Raw genomic sequence first — 18,296 nt, 5'->3', positions numbered from 1 at the left:
GGTGGTGGCGACACAACAATGTGAACACACTTTGCCACCGAACTGTACTCTTCAAAATGGCTAAGATGGCAAATTTTATGTGCATCTAACTACAATTTAAAAAAATAGCCAACCCATCCACAGTCAGGGCTCCCCTGCCCAGCGCTCTGCCCCCGGAAAGGCGTTGAGGTCTGTCTTCTCCAGCCGCGCCCCCCACGCTTGCCTGGGACTGCCATAAACAACCTCCGGGCTCAGCAAATATCTGGGAGAGGATTGACTAAGTCACTCTGTGCTAAAAGATCAAAGAGTGGGATGGGTAGATGGGATGAGGGAGGAGGAGAAAAAAAAAAAAAATCCTACGCTCAATAAAAAAAAAAACCTGCAGCAAGGAGTCAAAATGCTGAATTCTGGTGCAAAGAAAACATCCCCGGGCAGGAGCTCTGCACGGATTTGCCGGGTAGCCTTGCACAAGGCAGGGACGCGTTCTGGTGTCACCTCCGCATGTGTGACATGTGCTCAGACCAATCCACACAGTCTCTTCTCAGCTAAAAATTCTCCGGTTTTATTTCTCTCTGTGCCTTTGGCCTGTGGCTAGAAATAATCTCTCCAGGTAGTGCTCAAAGTCCGGGACAAACTATTCTCTCTCTTGCTCGGTGTGGGAAGGACCTAATCAGAAAGGATCCTTACAAAGTGCTCACAGGTCTTTGGCGGCAGGTGCTGAGTGCACACGGGGTCTCCAGCTTCACTGGACACCTCCTGTAAGGGGACGCGTGGCCGGGGCAGCCTGGGTCTGTCTCCCCCGGGGCCTCAGGGCCCTCTGAACGCACCCAGCACCCACCTCCTGAGCATCTCAGGCAGTGACCCGCTCTCTCCCATGGCCCATGACTGGAGCAGGCCCCTGTCTCCTCCCTGGAACACCAGGGGGCAGAAAGAAGAGACCCGGAGGTTTAACTGGGCCCTAACGAGCCGCTTTGGGAAGCAGAGGTCAGGATCGCTAACGAGGAAGGAATTACACTCCCGCAGCGCCTCCTCCTTGCCCGGGATGGGCCGACCTTCCTGTGCCCGACAGAAGCAGCCTCGCCATGCCCTCGTGACGGGCCCACCCTCCACTTCCACTTCCTGAACAGGCAGGTGTCCTCGAATGTCCCTGCACATACCCTGGTGCCCTGGAAGGTCCCGGACCACAGCCAAGGAGGCCACTAGGTCCCCCTGGAGCCAGCGGCTTAGAAGAAAGGAGAGTCTAAAGGCAGATGGGAGCTCACGCTAACGGCTCCTTAGCCAAAGCCACGGTGAAGCATGGGATGGGGTCCAAAGGGGAAACTGAGGGAGCAGCACATCCCCCATATGAGGCGGCCCACGCTGGGACTGTCGTCCAAAGCTGACACTTCCTTCCCCAGCGATCTTTCCTAGGAAGTGAACCTGGGGCTAAGAATAGGGTCTCGGCTCCCAGGAGCCGGTGGAAACCGCAGACTCAGTCCGGCTGCAGCTGCAGGAAGAGGCGCAGGGATGGGAGCTGGGCCCCAGCTGCTCCGCGGCTGCAGATGGTCTCGGTTTAAGTAACAAACGCCCTGGAAATGCTGGGCCCCAATTGCGGCTTTCCATGGGGGTTCCGTGGTGGCTCCATGACTCCTGGTGGCCAGGCCGGCCGAGTGCCCACCGATGTGCCCACCGATGTGCCCCGCATGGGGTGGGCCTGGGCATCGGGGTTCTCTTTGTTCCTCAGGTGATTCTCTGCACCAGGGGCTCTTGCTGTCTGTCCTACCAGTTCCGCAAACCTATGTCGAGATCCCACCGGTGCAGGGGCCTTGGGGTAAGACTCTGCTTTCAAGCCCATTAAAACAAGCCCTGGGGGCGGTTTGGGCTGAAAGGAAAGATGTGGCCGGCACCCTGGAGTGAGAAGAGGAGCCGGCTCCCAGAAGAGGCATCTCTCCCCCAAAGCCAGAGTCGCTCTGTGATTCCAGGGGAAGCTAGAAGCAGCGCAGCGGTTGTTTGTACCATTCTATGCTCCTGCCGGCTCCACTGGGAATAAAAATGCCCAGACCAGCTGTGTAGCCTGTCCCGAGAGCCACAGTGGAGTTTGACCCTCCCTGGGGGGTCACTTTCCAGAGTCCCTGATTGTTCCAAAAGCTCGTCCACTGCCCACCTCCCTCCTCTCCAGCCGCCATTTGACAAGAGCGTCTCTTGGTCTATACTTGGTGGAGGGAGACCCACGGCCCTGGGATTCGCAGAGGCCCTGATGCCTCTGCCCCAGGGATAAACCCCACCTTCCTCGGGAGCATCCGGAAGCCAGCCCTTCTCCTCGGTTCTTGTCTGACTCTCCCCAAGTCCTCCCCAACCCACTTGGGTTGCGCGTGCAGCAGGCCACAGCTGGGAAAGGCGATGTGGCTGCCGTAAGTCATGAGTACTGGCCAATGTTAAGACTTGGTCAGGGGCCTTGATCTGCAAGAATAGACACACGGTGGCTCCAGAGCGGCGTGGAGTGGGAGGTGGGGGTGGCCTTCGCAAGGGCTCGTGTCTCCTGGACCCCGAGGACAGCTGAAGGGCCGGGGCAGCCCCAGGCCTCAGCAGCAGTGGTCCCAGAATTCCCATGGCATTTGGCTACGATGACCATGACCTGCTATGCTCCCCACACCTGTAGCTGCTCCTTCTCTGTCTTCTTCCACTGCCCAACTCCAAATTCCTAGGGAAAGGTTCTGGTGGCCAGCTAGCTTGGGTCAGGTGTCTCAGCTAGGAGGGGTGGCTCATGTGTTCGCTCCCTGCTCAGCCAGGGTCCCTAAGCAGGGAGAGTGTGCAGGGCCGGCCAAGGGGCACGCTCCCTACACCAAGGCCTCGGGGGCCTCTAACCAGAGGTCCCCGATGGGCAGGAGATTAGCTGCCTCCTTGGCACTGAAGGAAGGGGAAGGAACTGGGAGAGGGGAGCGGGGTGGGAGATTTGTAGTGCAAATCAGTCATCTGCCTCTCGGAGTGGTCGGGGAGAAGAGCCAATACTGACCAGAGCCCGCCAAGTGCCGAGATGCTGTTCTTCCTTCCCTTTTCCTAATCTGTGTGCTCATTATCATGAAATATTTTAAGCAGCCAGAAAATCATAGAAAATAATATAATGATCTAATGGCTACTACACTTCTTCCCAGCCTTGTCAAGTCTTAACATTTTACCATATTTGGTTCAAATCATTTTTTTGTTTTAAGGGACAACACATTGCCAATCAGAGTGAAGCCCGAGGGGCGTGTTCCAGTGTTTCAGTCTTGTCCACGCTCCTCATCTCCCCTCACCACCACTGCCTCCACTTTACGTCCTGCATCCCCAACACACCCTGCTCTCCTCCCCGTCTCTCCTGTGAGGGGCAGAGGGGCTGTCCCTCCCCCTGGGGCCGCTGTCCACGATGCTCTCTCCCTCTTGCATCCTCAGCATCGTCTGGCCCCTTCACACCAGCACTCAAACATGCTTGAAACCTTCCCATCGTGACAAACAAGCAGGCACACCTTGCACTGTGGGCTGAACTGCGTCTCCCCAAAAGAGGTTGCAGGCCCAAGCGCAGCTCCTGTGAGCGTGTGCTTATTTGGAAGCAGGGTCTTTGCACATATCATCAAGTCACGATGAGGTCATTAGGGTGGGCCCTAACCCAGTACCACTGGCGTCCTCATGCAAAGAGGGGATTTGGAAACAGACGCGCACAGAGGGAAGAGGATGTGAAGACAGAGAGAGAACATCGTGTACAGGGCCAGGGACGGCTGCGGCTACCAGAAGAGAGCGGGGAGCCCTGGAAGAGGTTCTCCCTCGCAGCCTCGGAACAGGTTCTCCCTCGCAGCCTCGGAAGGAAGAGGACACATCTGTGTTGTTTAAGCCGCCCAGTTTATGGTCCTGTGACTTGGCGGCCCCAGGAGACTCACACACCTGCCTGCGAGTCCACCACGCCCGGTCCCTCCCTTTTCCCGCCGCCCCACAGCCCAACTCCTTGAAGCAGCACCCACACGCACAGCCACGGCTTCTCACCGCCCACAAATCCCCCAGAGTGGCTCTTTCCAGTGTCAACAGTGACTTCTATGTGGCCCAATTCTTGAATCATTTCTCAGTTCCCCTCTTGACTCTGTAATGGGCATCTGACATCACAGCACACACCATCCTTCTAGAAGCATCTTCCCACTGGCTCCCATGACTCCATACCTTCCGGTTTTCCTCTCGGCCACACGTTCGCCAGCACCTCTTCATCCCCGGGGCCTGTGCGTGCTGGCGTTTCCCAGGCCTTTGCTGTCGAGCCGTCTTCCCACCACTTGGCAATTTCCCCCACAACTGCTCCCGCTGCCGAGATGCCACCTCCACCCCACACCTCTCCTGCACCCCCCACCAGGTGCCTCTCACTCAGCATGTGTGAACCCAAGTGCAAGGTCTTCCCTGGGTGCCCCCAAACCCTGTGCCATTCTCTTCTTCCCCCTCTGAGAACGGCAGCACCCTCCACCCAGCAGCCGGTTTGAGCTGCCTAGTTCAGCCTGATTCTGATTGATTCCACCTGGTTTCAAGCAGCTGGGCCCAGTTCGCATTGGTTCAGACCAGTTTGAGCCAGTCACAGCCAGATCTGAACAGGTTCAAACCCTGAGACCCGCCTCAGCTGGCCTGGCTGGGCTGGAGGAACCGAGGGCATGGAAGCGCACCCACAACTCTCCCGGCCTGGAAAACGCGTTAGCACACCTTCCGCTATGCGCTGCACTGTGCTCCCCCAAAAGATGTTGCCGTCCTACCCCCAGTACCTGTGCATGCGACCTTATTTAGAAATAGGGTCTTTGCAGGTGACATCAAGTTAAGATGAGGTCGTGAGGGTGGCCCCTAACCCAGTGTGACTTCGTCATTCTCAGGGGACCCTCCCTAGTCCTTCCCTTGAACACACGTCCCCGGTGGGGGACCAATTCCAGGCTGGCCACCTGCTTGACAGCCGAGAGTTCCCCCCGATCCTCATTTAAACACGCTCCTCTCAGGCTTTCATCATTTGCCAGTTAAGACAACTAATTTTCTACTAAACCCAATTTCACTCATGGATGGAGGAAGAGCTCGGTCATTTTTCCTCATGCCATGTACTATTAATGGTGCTTGAAATTATGCAGATAAAATTGATGAGCACGGTGATTCTGGACAGGCAGGAGGGAGAGGCCTAACTTCAAAACGCCCACCGTGGAGCCGGACACGCAGGGGCGTCCCGGAGTGCAGCAGACGGATGGGGGCTCCGGCGCGGCATCTCCTCCCTCCGCACACAGGGGCGGTGGGTGGGGACTGACTCCGCCTCGCCGCAGTCTTATCACAGAGCACATTGTCCCCGCACGCCACCCCCCTCACCCTGGAACATCTTGTAGCAGCAAAGCCAGATGTGGAGCCTGTGCGCTGCCCCAAACATCACGCCAGCGAGCTGGTTAATTAAAACACCCGAACACGAGGTGCAGAGAAAAGCCGGCTCATCCGTCCAGCCTTGTTGCTTAGTCAGTGGCCGAGACATCTGTCGCGAACATCTGTGAATGAACTGCAACAAATGCACACGCCGCGCCTGTGTCCCGCCGCCTCCCACGCAGGCCATTTCGCCAGCCAAGGGAGACATGTCTGTCGCAGAAGCCACGCCGAGGCTCTCGGAATTCAGATTACCCTCACATCCTGTTGACCTGTTTTCAAATTAACCTGGTGCTGCTCCCAGGGAACGGCTACCCAGGCTGAGAGCTGAGGTCCTGGAAGCTCCTGCCTCTTCCTGCAGGCGACACCCACCCCCAATGTGTATTCAATGATATCTCTGCCCAGGACCCCTTTCCAGGCTGAAATGGGTACCATCTTGTTGTGGGTTTACATTGTGTCACCCCCCAAAATTCATTTGTTGACGTCCCACCCCCCAATTCCTCAGAATGCCACCTTATTTTGAGACGGGGTCTTTACAGAGGTAATCAAGTTAAGGCGAGGTCCCTAAGGTGGGCCCTAATCCAGTGTGACTGGTGTCCTTGCAGGAAGAGGAAATCTGCACACGGAAACGCACACGGGAAGGCGGCCACGCAAAGATGACGGCAGAGATGATCGCGGGGGTGCTTCTACAAGACGAGGAATGCCGAAGAGCGCCAGCAAACCGCCAGAAGCCAGGAGAAAGGCCTAGAAGTGTCTCCCTCACAGCCTCAGGAGGAACCAAGCCTGCCGACACCCTTAGCTCAGACGTCCGGCCTCCAGAACTGTGGGACAGCGAATCTCTGCTGTTTGAGCCGCAGAGTGTGGTCCGTCGTTAGAGCAGCGCTAGGACCGGGACACGCACGCACATCTGAGGCTGCAAAGCCACGTTTACGCAGCATCAGGGCGGCTCCGGCAGGGAACGTGCTGAGGAGCTCACAGCTCTGCCTCCACCTGGGCCTCACTTCTGCCACCCCCCAGCTACGCTCACCAATGTCCCCACTTTACAAAGGAAGGAGGAAGAAAAGCACGTCCAAGAAAGGGTGCGGCACTAAGTGTGATCCAGGCCAGCGGGCTCCCACCTGATGCCCGGGCAGGATGCCAGAGGACCCGTCATCTGGGCCACCTCCAGCGGGTGCCTCCTGGGCCCGACCCCTCCATGCGGCCCCACCTGTGTAACCAAGGCGGCCCTGGGTGCTCTCAGGAGCGCAAAGCAGGACTGGGGAGGAGCCTCACATTCTTCCCACAACCTTCCAGGGCCCTGAGCCCCCACCCCCAGCCCTAATGCCACCCTCAGGACTGCCCCGGGGACACTGAGGACAGGTATTTTGACGAAGCCACGAAGATGGGTTCACACATTCCGCAATGCTTCAGCCCCGCACCACCCAGACTGTGTATTAGGGGGGCTTGGAAAGCCACAGCCTCAAGCGTGTTCCCTTCTCAGCCTTGATGCTCACTAGAACCACCTGGGGAGCTTCGAGCACTTGGCCCTTGGGCCCCACCCCAGATAGATTAAACCAGCGCCGCCAAGAGCAAGGCCCAGGTGCTGGTACACTTCCAAGGTTCTTCAGGTGTTCCTGCGGCACCAGGGTTAGCACGTCCACCCTGCACCTGTCCCACCCACCGCCGGTGCTGTTAATTTTATAGATGTAACTGGGGAATGCTAGGGAACGTGGTTTTGTTTTTATTTTTACTTTTAGTTGTTTTTACATTGTATCTGGTAAGGATATGCCCTAGAGGCGGCTGAGCTCTTCACACCATTCTGCCCCATCTGAGCAAGATCGTTCATTCACACATACACCCCGCAGGGCACCAAGGGCCAGAGCATCTGACCACAGCCCTGGACCCGCCCATTCAACGAGCTGCAAATCAGAGACGCAGGGACATCCCTGGAACACCTGATTCTGGAAATTTCAGGTCTGCAGGAGCCTGGCAGGAAGTGAAGCCTTGGTAGAAAGACATTGATTCTCTGTAGGGTGTGGGGCACACGTGTGTGCAAGAGGGTGTGCCTGAGGGCATGCATGTGTGTGTATGCATAGGTGCACTGCATCTGCATGTGCAGGAGCATGCATTTGTATGTGCCCATGGGGTGCACATGCAAGCATGTGAATGGGAGCATGCATATTCATGCAAGCATGTGAATGGATGCATATTCATGCAAGCATGTGAATGGGTGTGCACTGTGTGCATGCGTGTGGGTCTGTGCGTGTGCGTGTGTGCATATATGTGCCTGCACACGTATGAGTGCCTGTGAATAGTGAAGGAGATGGCAGCAGAGGGGCATTTCCCACTCTTGGCACTTTTCACCAGGGCCTCACCTCTAGGGCCTCCCAAGTGCAGCGACCCCATCATCACTGCCCTGCGAGGGGCCATGGCAGCCATGCTGCCCACAGGCCAGGGGAGTGGCCAGAGGAGGAGGCCGTGCTCTGGCCCAGTAAGAACTCAGGGTGAGGTTGACAAGAGAAACCCAGCCTGGACTGAGAAGCAGAACAATGGAGTTAAATTCCCACCTCCCAAGGAGCCTTGCCAAATCTCTGCTCCTCTCTGAGGAAGGACGGTTCTCTTAAGTGCTGTGCTGGGCTGTCATGAATGCGTGGGAGAAGCTGCCCATTCCTTGAGGGTGCACAGGGGAAGGACATCCTCACCTCCCTGGCCCCAATATGCACCATCAGAAGGGAGGAACCAAGCTGAGTGCTGTTGGATAAACGTGACTTCGCCTAACCTTGCAGTGGAGCGAGGCATCTGTGATCCTGACAGAAGGAAGTTCCATACTCACAAGGGACGTCGTGTGTGGCAGAGCCCAGGATGAGGGGAGGAAAGCTCCCTCCCCCCAAATTCTTCCTGCTGCATCTTGAGGTCTCTGAGGTCCCACGAGCCAAGGGCCACCACATCCTCGCTTGGTGCTCTGCCCGAGGCAGGTCTGGCCCATGCTTAGCCACAGCCACTGGTATGCCACCCACAGCTCAGGACCTCTTCAGCTTCCCCAGCTAGGTCCCTTTTCCTCTCCGTCCCCCTCATCTCTGCCCCATCTGACTTTCCTGTAGGAAGCTTCCAGGCCAGGGAAATATTGCCTCTTTTCATTATTTGCAAATGTTAGCTGTCTCTGCAGCGTTCCACTCCACAGACAATATGGATGCACCTCCTGAGCTCTCTGTTCAGACAGCAAGGTGTGCAGCAGTGGGCGCTGGTGGGTGGCAGGTGGGCACACTTCAGCCCTGAAGTGGCCTGCACAATGCAAACAGCTGGATCTGACAGCCAGATGTCACCAGGGTGAGAACCAGAGTGAGGGATGTGCTGTTTCCCTCTCCCAGCTTTGGGAGTGTGTCGTGGGTTCAGCACCAGCTCTTGGGGACAGCTCCCAGCCTGGCGGGAGCTCTGCTACTTCAAGGTGGGCACCTCCCCCACTAGAAGATGCTCCCCATGTGGACTGGACTTCCCAGCGTTGCCACAAGTGTGCAGCCTCTTCATCAGCCCCTGTCACCGAGCTGCCCCTGTTCAGTATCTTCACATGTGCCATTTCCCTCTAGAGACACTTTTTTATCTACACGGGAGATAAGAGCATTAACCTAAAAGAATGATTCCAGCAGTGTGAATTTCAGATCTTGAGGACGAAAACTGAAATCACTAGGTAGTTTAGTGCCCTCCTAAGCCACACAACCCAGACACAGCCTCCTCCTTCCCTATTCAGTACAACTGGTCCGGGTCCCTCCTTCTGACCAGGTCCCAGGGCAGACTCCAAGTTGCAGGAAAGAACTGCAGAGGCTGAGTAGCTGCCCGGCCCTGGGGACCTAGGACTGTCGATGGCCTGGTCCCCATCGGCATCCTCCTCTCTCTAACACTCCCGTGCTACGGAGCGCCAGCGCTGGTGGCCAGGAGGAAAATGACGATCAGAAATAGAAACTAGAACAAACCGACCGGCAAGGTAGCGGGTGGGCCCTGGGGCGGGGCGGGGGGGCTCACATATCCACTGGAAAATCACCTGGGAGTTCATGGGCTGACGAAGAAAAGTTTATGCACAAGCGAGCAACAACTCGGAGGCCTTTCTCAGTTATGCCCTGAGGAACAATCTCATCAAAGGTGGGGGCGGGAAGAGAAGTTGGGGAATCGGTGCAAACATACCCTTAGACAGGAGCAAGTTCCTCCTAACATTCCGTGGCAGAGTAGGACGACTGCAGCTAACAACAGTGTATTGTACATTTCAACACAGCTAGAAGAGAGGACGCAAAATGTCCCCAACACATAGAAATGATAAATACTTGAGGTGATGGACACCCCAAATACCCTGACTTGATCACTACCTATTCTATGCATGTCGTGAAACATCACATGTACCCAATAAATATGTACAATTATGTATCAATAAAAACTTTTTAAAAATCCAATGAAAAGGAGGAATAGAAATTCCACCAAGCACAAAATTTCTATTAATAACCACAAAGAAAAAGATTGCTAACTTTGATTACATTAAAATTAAGAACTCTGTTTCTCAAAAAAAAAAAAAAACACCCCATAAAGAAATTTAAAAGACAGGCCAGGCGCAGTGGCTCATGCCTGTAATCCTAGCACTCTGGGAGGCCGAGGCGGGTGGATTGCTTGAGATCAGGAGTCCGAGACCAGTCTGAGCAAGAGCGAGACCCCATCTCTACTAAAAATAGAAAGAAATGATCTGGCTAACTAAAAATATATATAGAAAAAATTAGCCGGGCATGGTGGCCCATGCCTGTAGTCCCAGCTACTCGGGAGGCTGAGGCAGGAGGATCACTTGAGCCCAGGAGTTTGAGGTTGCTGTGAGCTAGGCTGACGCCACGGCACTCACTCTAGCCCAGGCAACAAAGTGAGACTCTGTCTCACAAAAAAAAAAAAAAAGAAAGAAATTTAAAAGACAAGCCACAAATTAGGAATTAGGAGATTTTTTAACTCATGTAACTCACAGAGGATTTATACCCACAATATACAAATAAAGAACCCTTGCAACTCAGCGTGGAGATGACTCAGCAGAAAGATGGCAAAGGACACGAATGGGCGTCTCACCAAGACAACAGAACAGCATGACATGCCAGGATGCTCAGCCTGGTTAGTTGTCAGGAAATGCGAGTTAAAACCATAACAAGATATCCTAACGCTATGTCACACCCTCAGTCAGGACGTCTGATAACCCTCAGTGCAGGTGAGAATGTGGCCCCAGGGGACCCCACACAGTGGCGGGACTGTGAACTGGTGCAGTCACTCTGGAAAACAATTTGGCATTATCTTACAAAGCTGAATTCTCACACACCCTATGACCCAGCAACTGTGCATCTAATTCTACACCCAGAGAAACGTATGCAGGTAACCAACCAGGTGACACGTACAAGAATGGCCACCACAGCATTATTCAAAATCCTTTTTAAAAACGGGAAAAAATATCCACAGATGGGAAAACTGATGAAGAATTATGGCATTCACACACTGGAATATTATACAGCAACGAAAATGAACAAGCTATAGCCACATGAACAACATGGATGAGTCTTTGAAACACAGTGAGTTTGAAAAACTCAAGTCTGGGCCGGGCGCGGTGGCTCACGCCTGTAATCCTAGCTCTCTGGGAGGCCGAGGTGGGCGGATCGTTTGAGCTCAGGAGTTCGAGACCAGCCTGAGCAAGAGCGAGACCCCATCTCTACTAAAAAAATAGAAAGAAATTATATGGACAGCTAAAAATAGATACAGAAAAAATTAGCCGGGCATGGTGGTGCATGCCTGTAGTCCCAGCTACTCGGGAGGCTGAGACAGGAGGATCGCTTGAGCCCAGGAGTTTGAGGTTGCTGTGAGTTAGGCTGACGCCATGGCACTCACTCTAGCCTGGGCAACAGAGTGAGACTCTGTCTCAAAAAAAAAAAAAAAAAGAAAAAAGAAAAACTCAAGTCTGGAGACTACGAGACGGTACATGCCATCCTCCAACGCTCAAAACTAAACTAAACCAAACCATATATTGTTTATGAATAAACAATTAACTTTTTAAAAAAGAAAAGGAATTGTATACACAAAATTCAAGTCATAGGTTTCCTCTGCGGGGGGCGGGGCAGGCGGGGTTGGGGGGGCACGGCCTGGACGGCCCCAGGTCCCTGATGACGTTCTGGATGGTAAGTGGGAGGTCGCAAGCACAGGGGGGCGCTTTATTCTTGTGCTTCAGAGCACAGTGTACACATATTTTGATAAATCAAACATCACATAATAAATATTAATACATAAAGGAAGAAAAGTCTTACATATTTCTACATTCCACAGATAGAGGTTAAAAATAAACCAAATCATACACACACACACTCCTATCCCCTCGACATCAGCCTTAGCCCCACCTCCCCGCATGCCCCCAGGGGAGCCTCTAACCGCCACTCTTCCACCTCCAGCAGCATCAGAGGGACCCCAGAAGCCCAGCACTGGGGAAGGGGAGGGCATCACCGACCCTCCCACCACCCTCCAGGTCTTCAGATCCCAAAATAGACCCAGGAAGGAGCCAGTCCCAGAGAAGAAGTTGCCCCAGGACGGCAGGCAGACATGTGGCTCAATTCCACAGGCCAAAATGGGTCAGCCCCGGAGCAAAGACACCAGGGTTCCATCCGCCCAGAGATGGCGACGGGCCCCTGTTTGAACAGCTCTGTGCAAACGCGCTTCCCTGGTGCATCCCAAGCCTGAACAGGCAACAGCACGGAGGAGGCGGCAGGCAGACAGGGCAGGTGGAGAGGGAATGAGGGACAGCAACATCCCACAGAACACCAGGCAGCCTCCCAGGGTCTGGGGACATGGGACCTGCAGGTGGAGCAGGAGCTCAGGGGGACGGGTTCCCCTTCACCCCTTCCCTGCCTGGGGCGAGTGGCTTTCCCCAGCACTCACCTCTGCAGCTCCTTCAGGGAGACCGTGACCCGTAGACCGTGGCCCAGGACGTAGAGCGCGGCCAGGATGTCCGCCCACTGCACCATCTCCCCCAGGGGCCCACCCTTCAGGACCCGCGGGCTGAACACGTCCCCAGACTCCTCCGTCAGGAAGCCGATGTGGACCAGGATCTGGGGCGGGAGGACACAGAGGGTCAGTGTGGAGGGGCAGCCACTCAGTCCCGCTCTGGGCACCAGCCAGGGGACAGCCAGCACACACACTGTCTCCAGGCTGGGCCTGGGCAGGTGCTTTCTGGCACCAGAGTGACCATGCCGGGCATCGGGCACACAGATGAGAAAGACAGTCGCATGCCTGCCCTCTCGGAGAGATGTTCAGATGGGAGAGGTAGGCAACACTACACAGGCAGACACAATTTCGTGAAATGACAGGGGCTCTGAAAGAAATACAAGGGCTACGTGAGAGAGTTGTGTAAACATGTATCGGGCGGAGGGAGGCAGGGAGGGCTGAGCCAACAAACCTCCCAGCCAGGCTTCATTGTTCCCAACCCGCCAGGCAAACACGGTGGCTTTTCTGCCTGACAAGCACCGGGTGTCCCCCAGGGAAAGCAGGAGCCCTCAGGGGCTTGTCACTCTCCCCAGCCTTGAGAAGGGCTGGGGGCCACCATAGCACTATCTAGACTCTGCCACCCGACCCCTCTCTCCCAGAGCATGTCACCCAAGCCCCCTGAGCTCAGCTCCCTGAGTGAGCAGAGGACCACGTACCTGCTTCTGGTCCCGCCGGATGTCCCCCAGCTTCCGCGCCAGGCGCTGGGCGGCCAGTGCCCACTGGGCTGTGAGCCGCTTGGTCCGCTTCTTCATGAAGATCAGGGACTCCTTCCCGCTGCCCATCAGCTCCAGGAGGTGGGACAGGTTGCTCCGGAAGACTGCCTGGAGGGGTCGGGACCTCAGCTCTCCCAGCCCCAAGACCCGCGGCCATGCCACCACTACCCCCGCCGGCCTGGGTTCAGGGGCTGGCACCCTCCCGTGAGGCCAGGCCTGCTCCAGCTCCTCCCACACGCCAGACCCCAAAGTCCAGGAGCCCCACTGTCACCCTGCAACAGCCACCCCAGCTACAACTAACCCCGTGCCTCAAGCCCTTCCAAGGAGGTGGCCTGCTGTGACAGTCCCCAGGGAGCCCAGCCACTACAGGGAGGCAGCGAGGGCAGTGGGCAGGCCCAGGCTCCAAAGGCCAGGGTGGGGCCGAGCCGGTGCCACAGCAACTGTGTGCCTCGAACCCGCTAACTCAGCCCTCCAACCTCGGCTTCCTCCTCTGGGAAGGACGGTCTCAGGTGCATGGGGGGGGGAGATTTAAGTACAAATCGAGTGTCTGGCGCACAGAAAGCCCTCGGTAGTGACAGCTATTGCTACTGTATTCTAGTCCATTAAGGGGCCCCACGAGGAGGCCTGGCTTGGTAGTATCCACAGAGAGCAGGAGGGCACTACCAGGCTGGCCTCCTGTCTGTCCAACAGGACGGGCTGGGACCTGCCCGGCCACCTGGCAGAGCTGGTGGGTCTCATTCCACCCAGGGCGGAGGCTTCCTGCCCTGTCCCTGAGGACGGCCAGCCGGCGCGCCCGCCAGCCCCTCACTGGCTCCCCTCCTCCCAAGCATACCTGGACTTTGGGGAGGGGCTTGGGGGCGGCCCGGGCAGCCGTCTGGTTCCTCCAGGGCAGCGGGGGGCAGAACCACTCGACCTCACTGAGGTAGATGAGGAAGGAGCACTCGGTGCCGTCCACCCCAAAGAAGGCGTAGCAGGGGTCGGAGGTCCAGCGGGCACGCATCCACTGCGGAGAGGCCAGGCCTGGGCGGGGAGCCAGTGCTAGCCCCGCCCACACCCCTCAGGCTCCCCCTGCACACGTCCCCAGGGCCCTGGGGTCCCCCAGGACGCAGCCCATGTGGCACCCTAATGATGCAGCAGCAAGGGCCAGAGCAGAGAAGAGAAGCTGAGCCAGAACCCAGCCCCTGCCCTGGCCTCCAAGGACCCCAGAGAAGGAGGGGCCAGACCACCATCCCAGGCCTGGAAGGAGGAGGACTCCGGAGACAGGGCCAGGTCGAGTTTCTGGGGCACAGAGCCGGGAGGTGCAGCAGCGTGGGCCTGGCTGTCTCCCTCTTCCTTCCCTGTTTCCTCCTCCCCAAGCAGGGTTCTGCTAGAGGTCAAGGTCAGGGGGCAGCCTCCAAGGGGGCAAAGGCTGGGGCCAGGGCAGGACCCACCCAGGAAGGGTCTGCAGTGCCACTGCCCCCACCTTAGGGAGCTCAGGACCAGTGAGGAGCTAGCGTTCTGGCTGCGACTGGCTCCTGCAGGGACAGACTTCATGCACCCAGAGGGGCCCTGAGGTGGGCCAGGAGGAGTGAGAACAGAGGGCTGGTGGTGGCATGTGTATATTTAATAGTTTGTCTGCTGTAAAAAGGCACTGTAGGCCCCGAGAGAGGCTCACCCCGCCAGGAGTCTGGGCCAATGGGCTGGGCGGACAGGGCCCTCTCTCACAGAGAGGCCATTTCCCGGGGGCTGGCCTCTGCCGGCTGGTGCCTGGGGCAGGGTCAGGGCTGGGCAGAGAGGCCCTCCATAGCGATATCCCAGCTGGGAACAGAGTCCTGGAGCGAGTCCGGGACACAGCCCGGCAGGGGAGCCGCCCACTCCTGCCCAGCTCTCTGCCCCAGGCCTCACCTCCACCTTCCCGGAGCAGTCAGGGAACTTGGGGTCGCTGGGTGCCTCGCACTGGTCCCGCCGGCTTTCTGACACTGTAGGGAGAGGTCAACTTGCCGACCCGGGCCAGGGAAGGGCCGCGGAGAGAGGCATGAGGAGTGCACTGGCCTGGGTGGAGGGGGGCCAGTGGCCCACATGACCCTGTGCCTGCGTTTTCTCACCTGAAAGCCCACTAGCTGCACAGCCCACGTGCAAGGCCGTCCCCAGGCCTGGGCTGCCCTCTTCCACGTCCCCGCCTCCTTAGGGGTTGAGGACCGATGAGGAGCTGGTATGAACAGACCTCATGCACGCACCCCACGCCCCCCAACCTTTTCCAAGGGCAGAGATGAGGCTTGTAGCCCCACAGCACGGGGAACTCAGGGGCTGCCCAGAGCTCTCCCCAGAGAGCCTCATCCTCAGAACTGTTGACCCCAGCAGTTGAAACTCCAGGGGCCTCCTCTGTCCTCAGCACCCTCATGCCAGGTTGGGCTGAGGTGAACCCCAAGTCCCCCTGACAAAAGTGGGGCTCCAGAGAGCCAGGAGAGCTGCTGTCAGGAGGGGCTGGGGCCCCACCCCAGGTGTCCCGCCTCCCCAAGGCCCACGCAGTTCCCAGTACATCGGCTTCCCGGGGGGCAGAGGGTGCCGGGGGCTTGGGGCACCCACCCTTGCTGTGCAGGAGCAGGCTGTGCCGCAGGATCTGGTCCACCTTCACGGCGATGTCAGACACGTTCTGGGCAATGGCCTGGATCCGCTCCATGAGGCCAGCCCCGGGGGCCAAGCTGGGTGGGAGAAGCTGGAGGTGAGCCTCGGACCCTGCCTGGGTGACCTTCCCGGGAGCGCCCGCCAGTAAGGTCAGAGGGCAAAGGCACCCGGACCCCACCCCGAGTGGACGGAAGGGCGGGAGATGGAGCTGGCTGCCTGCCCCCATCCAGCGCACACGAGTTTGCACTCATACGGGAAAGCCCATCTGCAGGTGCAGGACATGTCTGCACGTGTGCCCACATCTGTATGAGTCCGTATCTACACGTGTGCCCATATTTACATGGGCGCCCACATCTGCACACGTGTCCATGTCTCACGTATGCCCATATCTGGACATGTTGGGTGTGTCTGCGTGTGTCGCACATGTGTCAAAGGCGGTGCCTGGGGCTGAAACAGGCAGAGGAATTCTATTCAAGAGCCCAGACAGGATCTGTCCAGGGACAACCCCCACCAGGTGACAAAGGCTGTTTTCCCAGGCACGGCGGCTGCCCTGAGTCTGTGTCTCTGTCTCCTCCCAAGGGGCTGTCCTGTGCCAGGATGAATTCCACCCACGGAAGCCTGTGGGGACTTGCCAAATATTAAAACTCTAGTGAACTATCATTGGCTGCTCGAGAACGAATCCTTCCCAGGATCTTAACTGAGTTGACTGCCACCACCGTCACAGCCCTCCACCTCACAATGACACCGGCCTGTTTTTCCTTTTGGAGAATTTATGTCCTTGTGTTGATTACTACTCGACTCTTGGAGAAGTTTATCAGACATCATAGGCCGTTATTTATCTCATTGCAAAAACTTCTACTGAGATAGATTCCGCTGTGCTGGGAGTTTCTCGTGCCAGGACCGCCCTGGGGGCCTCTCTCCAGGAAGCGGCTTGCCTTTTGTAACACATCAATCCCGGTCCCTTTGATCCCCACCTCTCCCCTGGCTGTGTGGCTCAGTTTAAGCTCCATTTATCCCCATACGAGGCGAGGTGCTGGGTCTTTATTGCCACGTATAATGGGGATTAAAGGAAGGATTTTTCCAACCTGGGCTCCGCTTGGGTCTGCAAACCCCACCTCCCCTCCTCTCTGGGATGGTGAGCTGCCCACCAGGGAAGGCGCAGTGGGGTCCCTCGGAGCCCACCTGTCCTCCCAGCAACCCTCCTCCACCCCCACTTTCCGTAAGGAGAGGAGGGGCAGTGGCCCCACACACGAGGGGCGAAGCAGATGCGGAGGTTGAGGGGGAGCAAAAGGCAGATGACAGGGGAGGGGAACGAGCCCCCCACATATACACGTACACATGCACACACGTGTGCACACATTTGTGTATGCACACACATGTACACACACATGCACACACAATCCAGTCCATCCTCTTGCCCTTTAGCTCACGCTCCAGTGCCAACTTTGGGAAAAACAAACCAGGGACTCTGAAAATGCAACCGGCACAGCTTTCATGTTGGTTTTCTGGGGCTGCCGCCACAAACTGCCACGAACTGGGTGGCTCAAAGCCACACGCATTCATCCTCTCGCAGTCCTGGGGCTGAAGTCAGAAAGCAGGGTGCCGGCAGCGCTGCTTCCTTCCTGGGCTCCGGGGAGACGCCCTCCTCGCCTCTCCCAGCTCCGGCGGCAGCTGGCAATCGTGATGCTCCTCGGTCGGCAGCCGTGTGATCCCAGCCTCTGCCCCGTCCTCTCACGGCCTTCTCCCCCTCTGCGTCTGTGTCCAAGTTCCTGTTTTGTGGCACCGGCCATGGAACTAGGGCCCACCCTAAGCCAGCATGGCCTCATCTTAATCTGATGATGTCTGCAAAGACCCTGTATCCACATGTCACTGTCACAGGCCCTGCGGGTTAGGATGCAGACACAACTTTTTAGAGGACACAGTTCACCCTGCACAGCCTTCTGTGAGATCACAAATAAGAATGAGAAGAGACTTAAAAGCCAGGTGCTTCTTTTGCTCACAAAGTTCTCAGGCAGAAGGCAGCAAGGATATTTCTCTTTGGTCTTCAGATCACCGAGCTTCAACTCACAGCAGTATGTGAGATGAGGTGAAGCTCAGCCCTTGTGAGCTGTGAGACCCTGGGCAGGTCGCTTAGCCTCTCTGTGCTCACTGTTCTCGCCTTGCACGACAAAGACGTGAACGTGAACGCCAGCTACCTGGTGGAGTTGTGAGTGCTGAATGAGGAAAGGTGTCAAGTGCGCAGCGAGGAGCTGTCTGTGTAAACAGCACTGTCACTGCTGTGGCTGAAACTGCGCAAAATGGGTTTGGGTTAGACGAGGGGTCTCAACCTCTTTTCGTCATTGTCCACCCCAGGAGGTTTTCTGGACATTTCCCCTCCTCTCTCTCCCTCCAGGAAACATCAGCACCACACACACCGTGTGTCTGTTCACGCCCCGCACCCCCGAGAAGGGCCACACACCACCGTGACGCCAAGATCGCTGTACCTTCTAGGAGCAATGGTGGCTCGCTGAGGACACCTCGGTTAGCCGGAGAAGGGGCATCTGACTGACGTCCTGTTGGCCCCAGAATCAGTTCCCAGTGACGACTGGGACCTGCCTTCCACACCAACCTCCAGGG

At 56.9% G+C, this 18,296-nt stretch overlaps 1 protein-coding gene across 2 annotated transcripts in view; it reads right to left on the bottom strand.

Moving 5' to 3' along the window:
• Nucleotides 1–18,296, bottom strand: part of MGAT5B (alpha-1,6-mannosylglycoprotein 6-beta-N-acetylglucosaminyltransferase B) — a 64,878-nt gene that overhangs the window by 24,097 nt on the left and 22,485 nt on the right. For both annotated transcript variants that reach the window (XM_069481744.1, XM_069481745.1), the window contains exons 4-8: nt 15,642–15,757; nt 14,961–15,034; nt 13,909–14,079; nt 13,020–13,184; nt 12,259–12,428 (exon numbers count right to left, since the gene is read on the bottom strand). In XM_069481744.1, the coding sequence (XP_069337845.1) occupies nt 12,259–12,428; nt 13,020–13,184; nt 13,909–14,079; nt 14,961–15,034; nt 15,642–15,757 (696 nt within the window). The remainder of the gene's footprint in view (nt 1–12,258; nt 12,429–13,019; nt 13,185–13,908; nt 14,080–14,960; nt 15,035–15,641; nt 15,758–18,296) is intronic.

The sequence above is a fragment of the Eulemur rufifrons genome, chromosome 9 (assembly GCF_041146395.1).
Source record: "Eulemur rufifrons isolate Redbay chromosome 9, OSU_ERuf_1, whole genome shotgun sequence".
Taxonomy (NCBI): Eukaryota; Metazoa; Chordata; class Mammalia; order Primates; family Lemuridae; genus Eulemur; species Eulemur rufifrons.
Note: the sequence above shows the minus strand (reverse complement) of the source record. Positions and strands in the feature narration are given on the sequence as shown.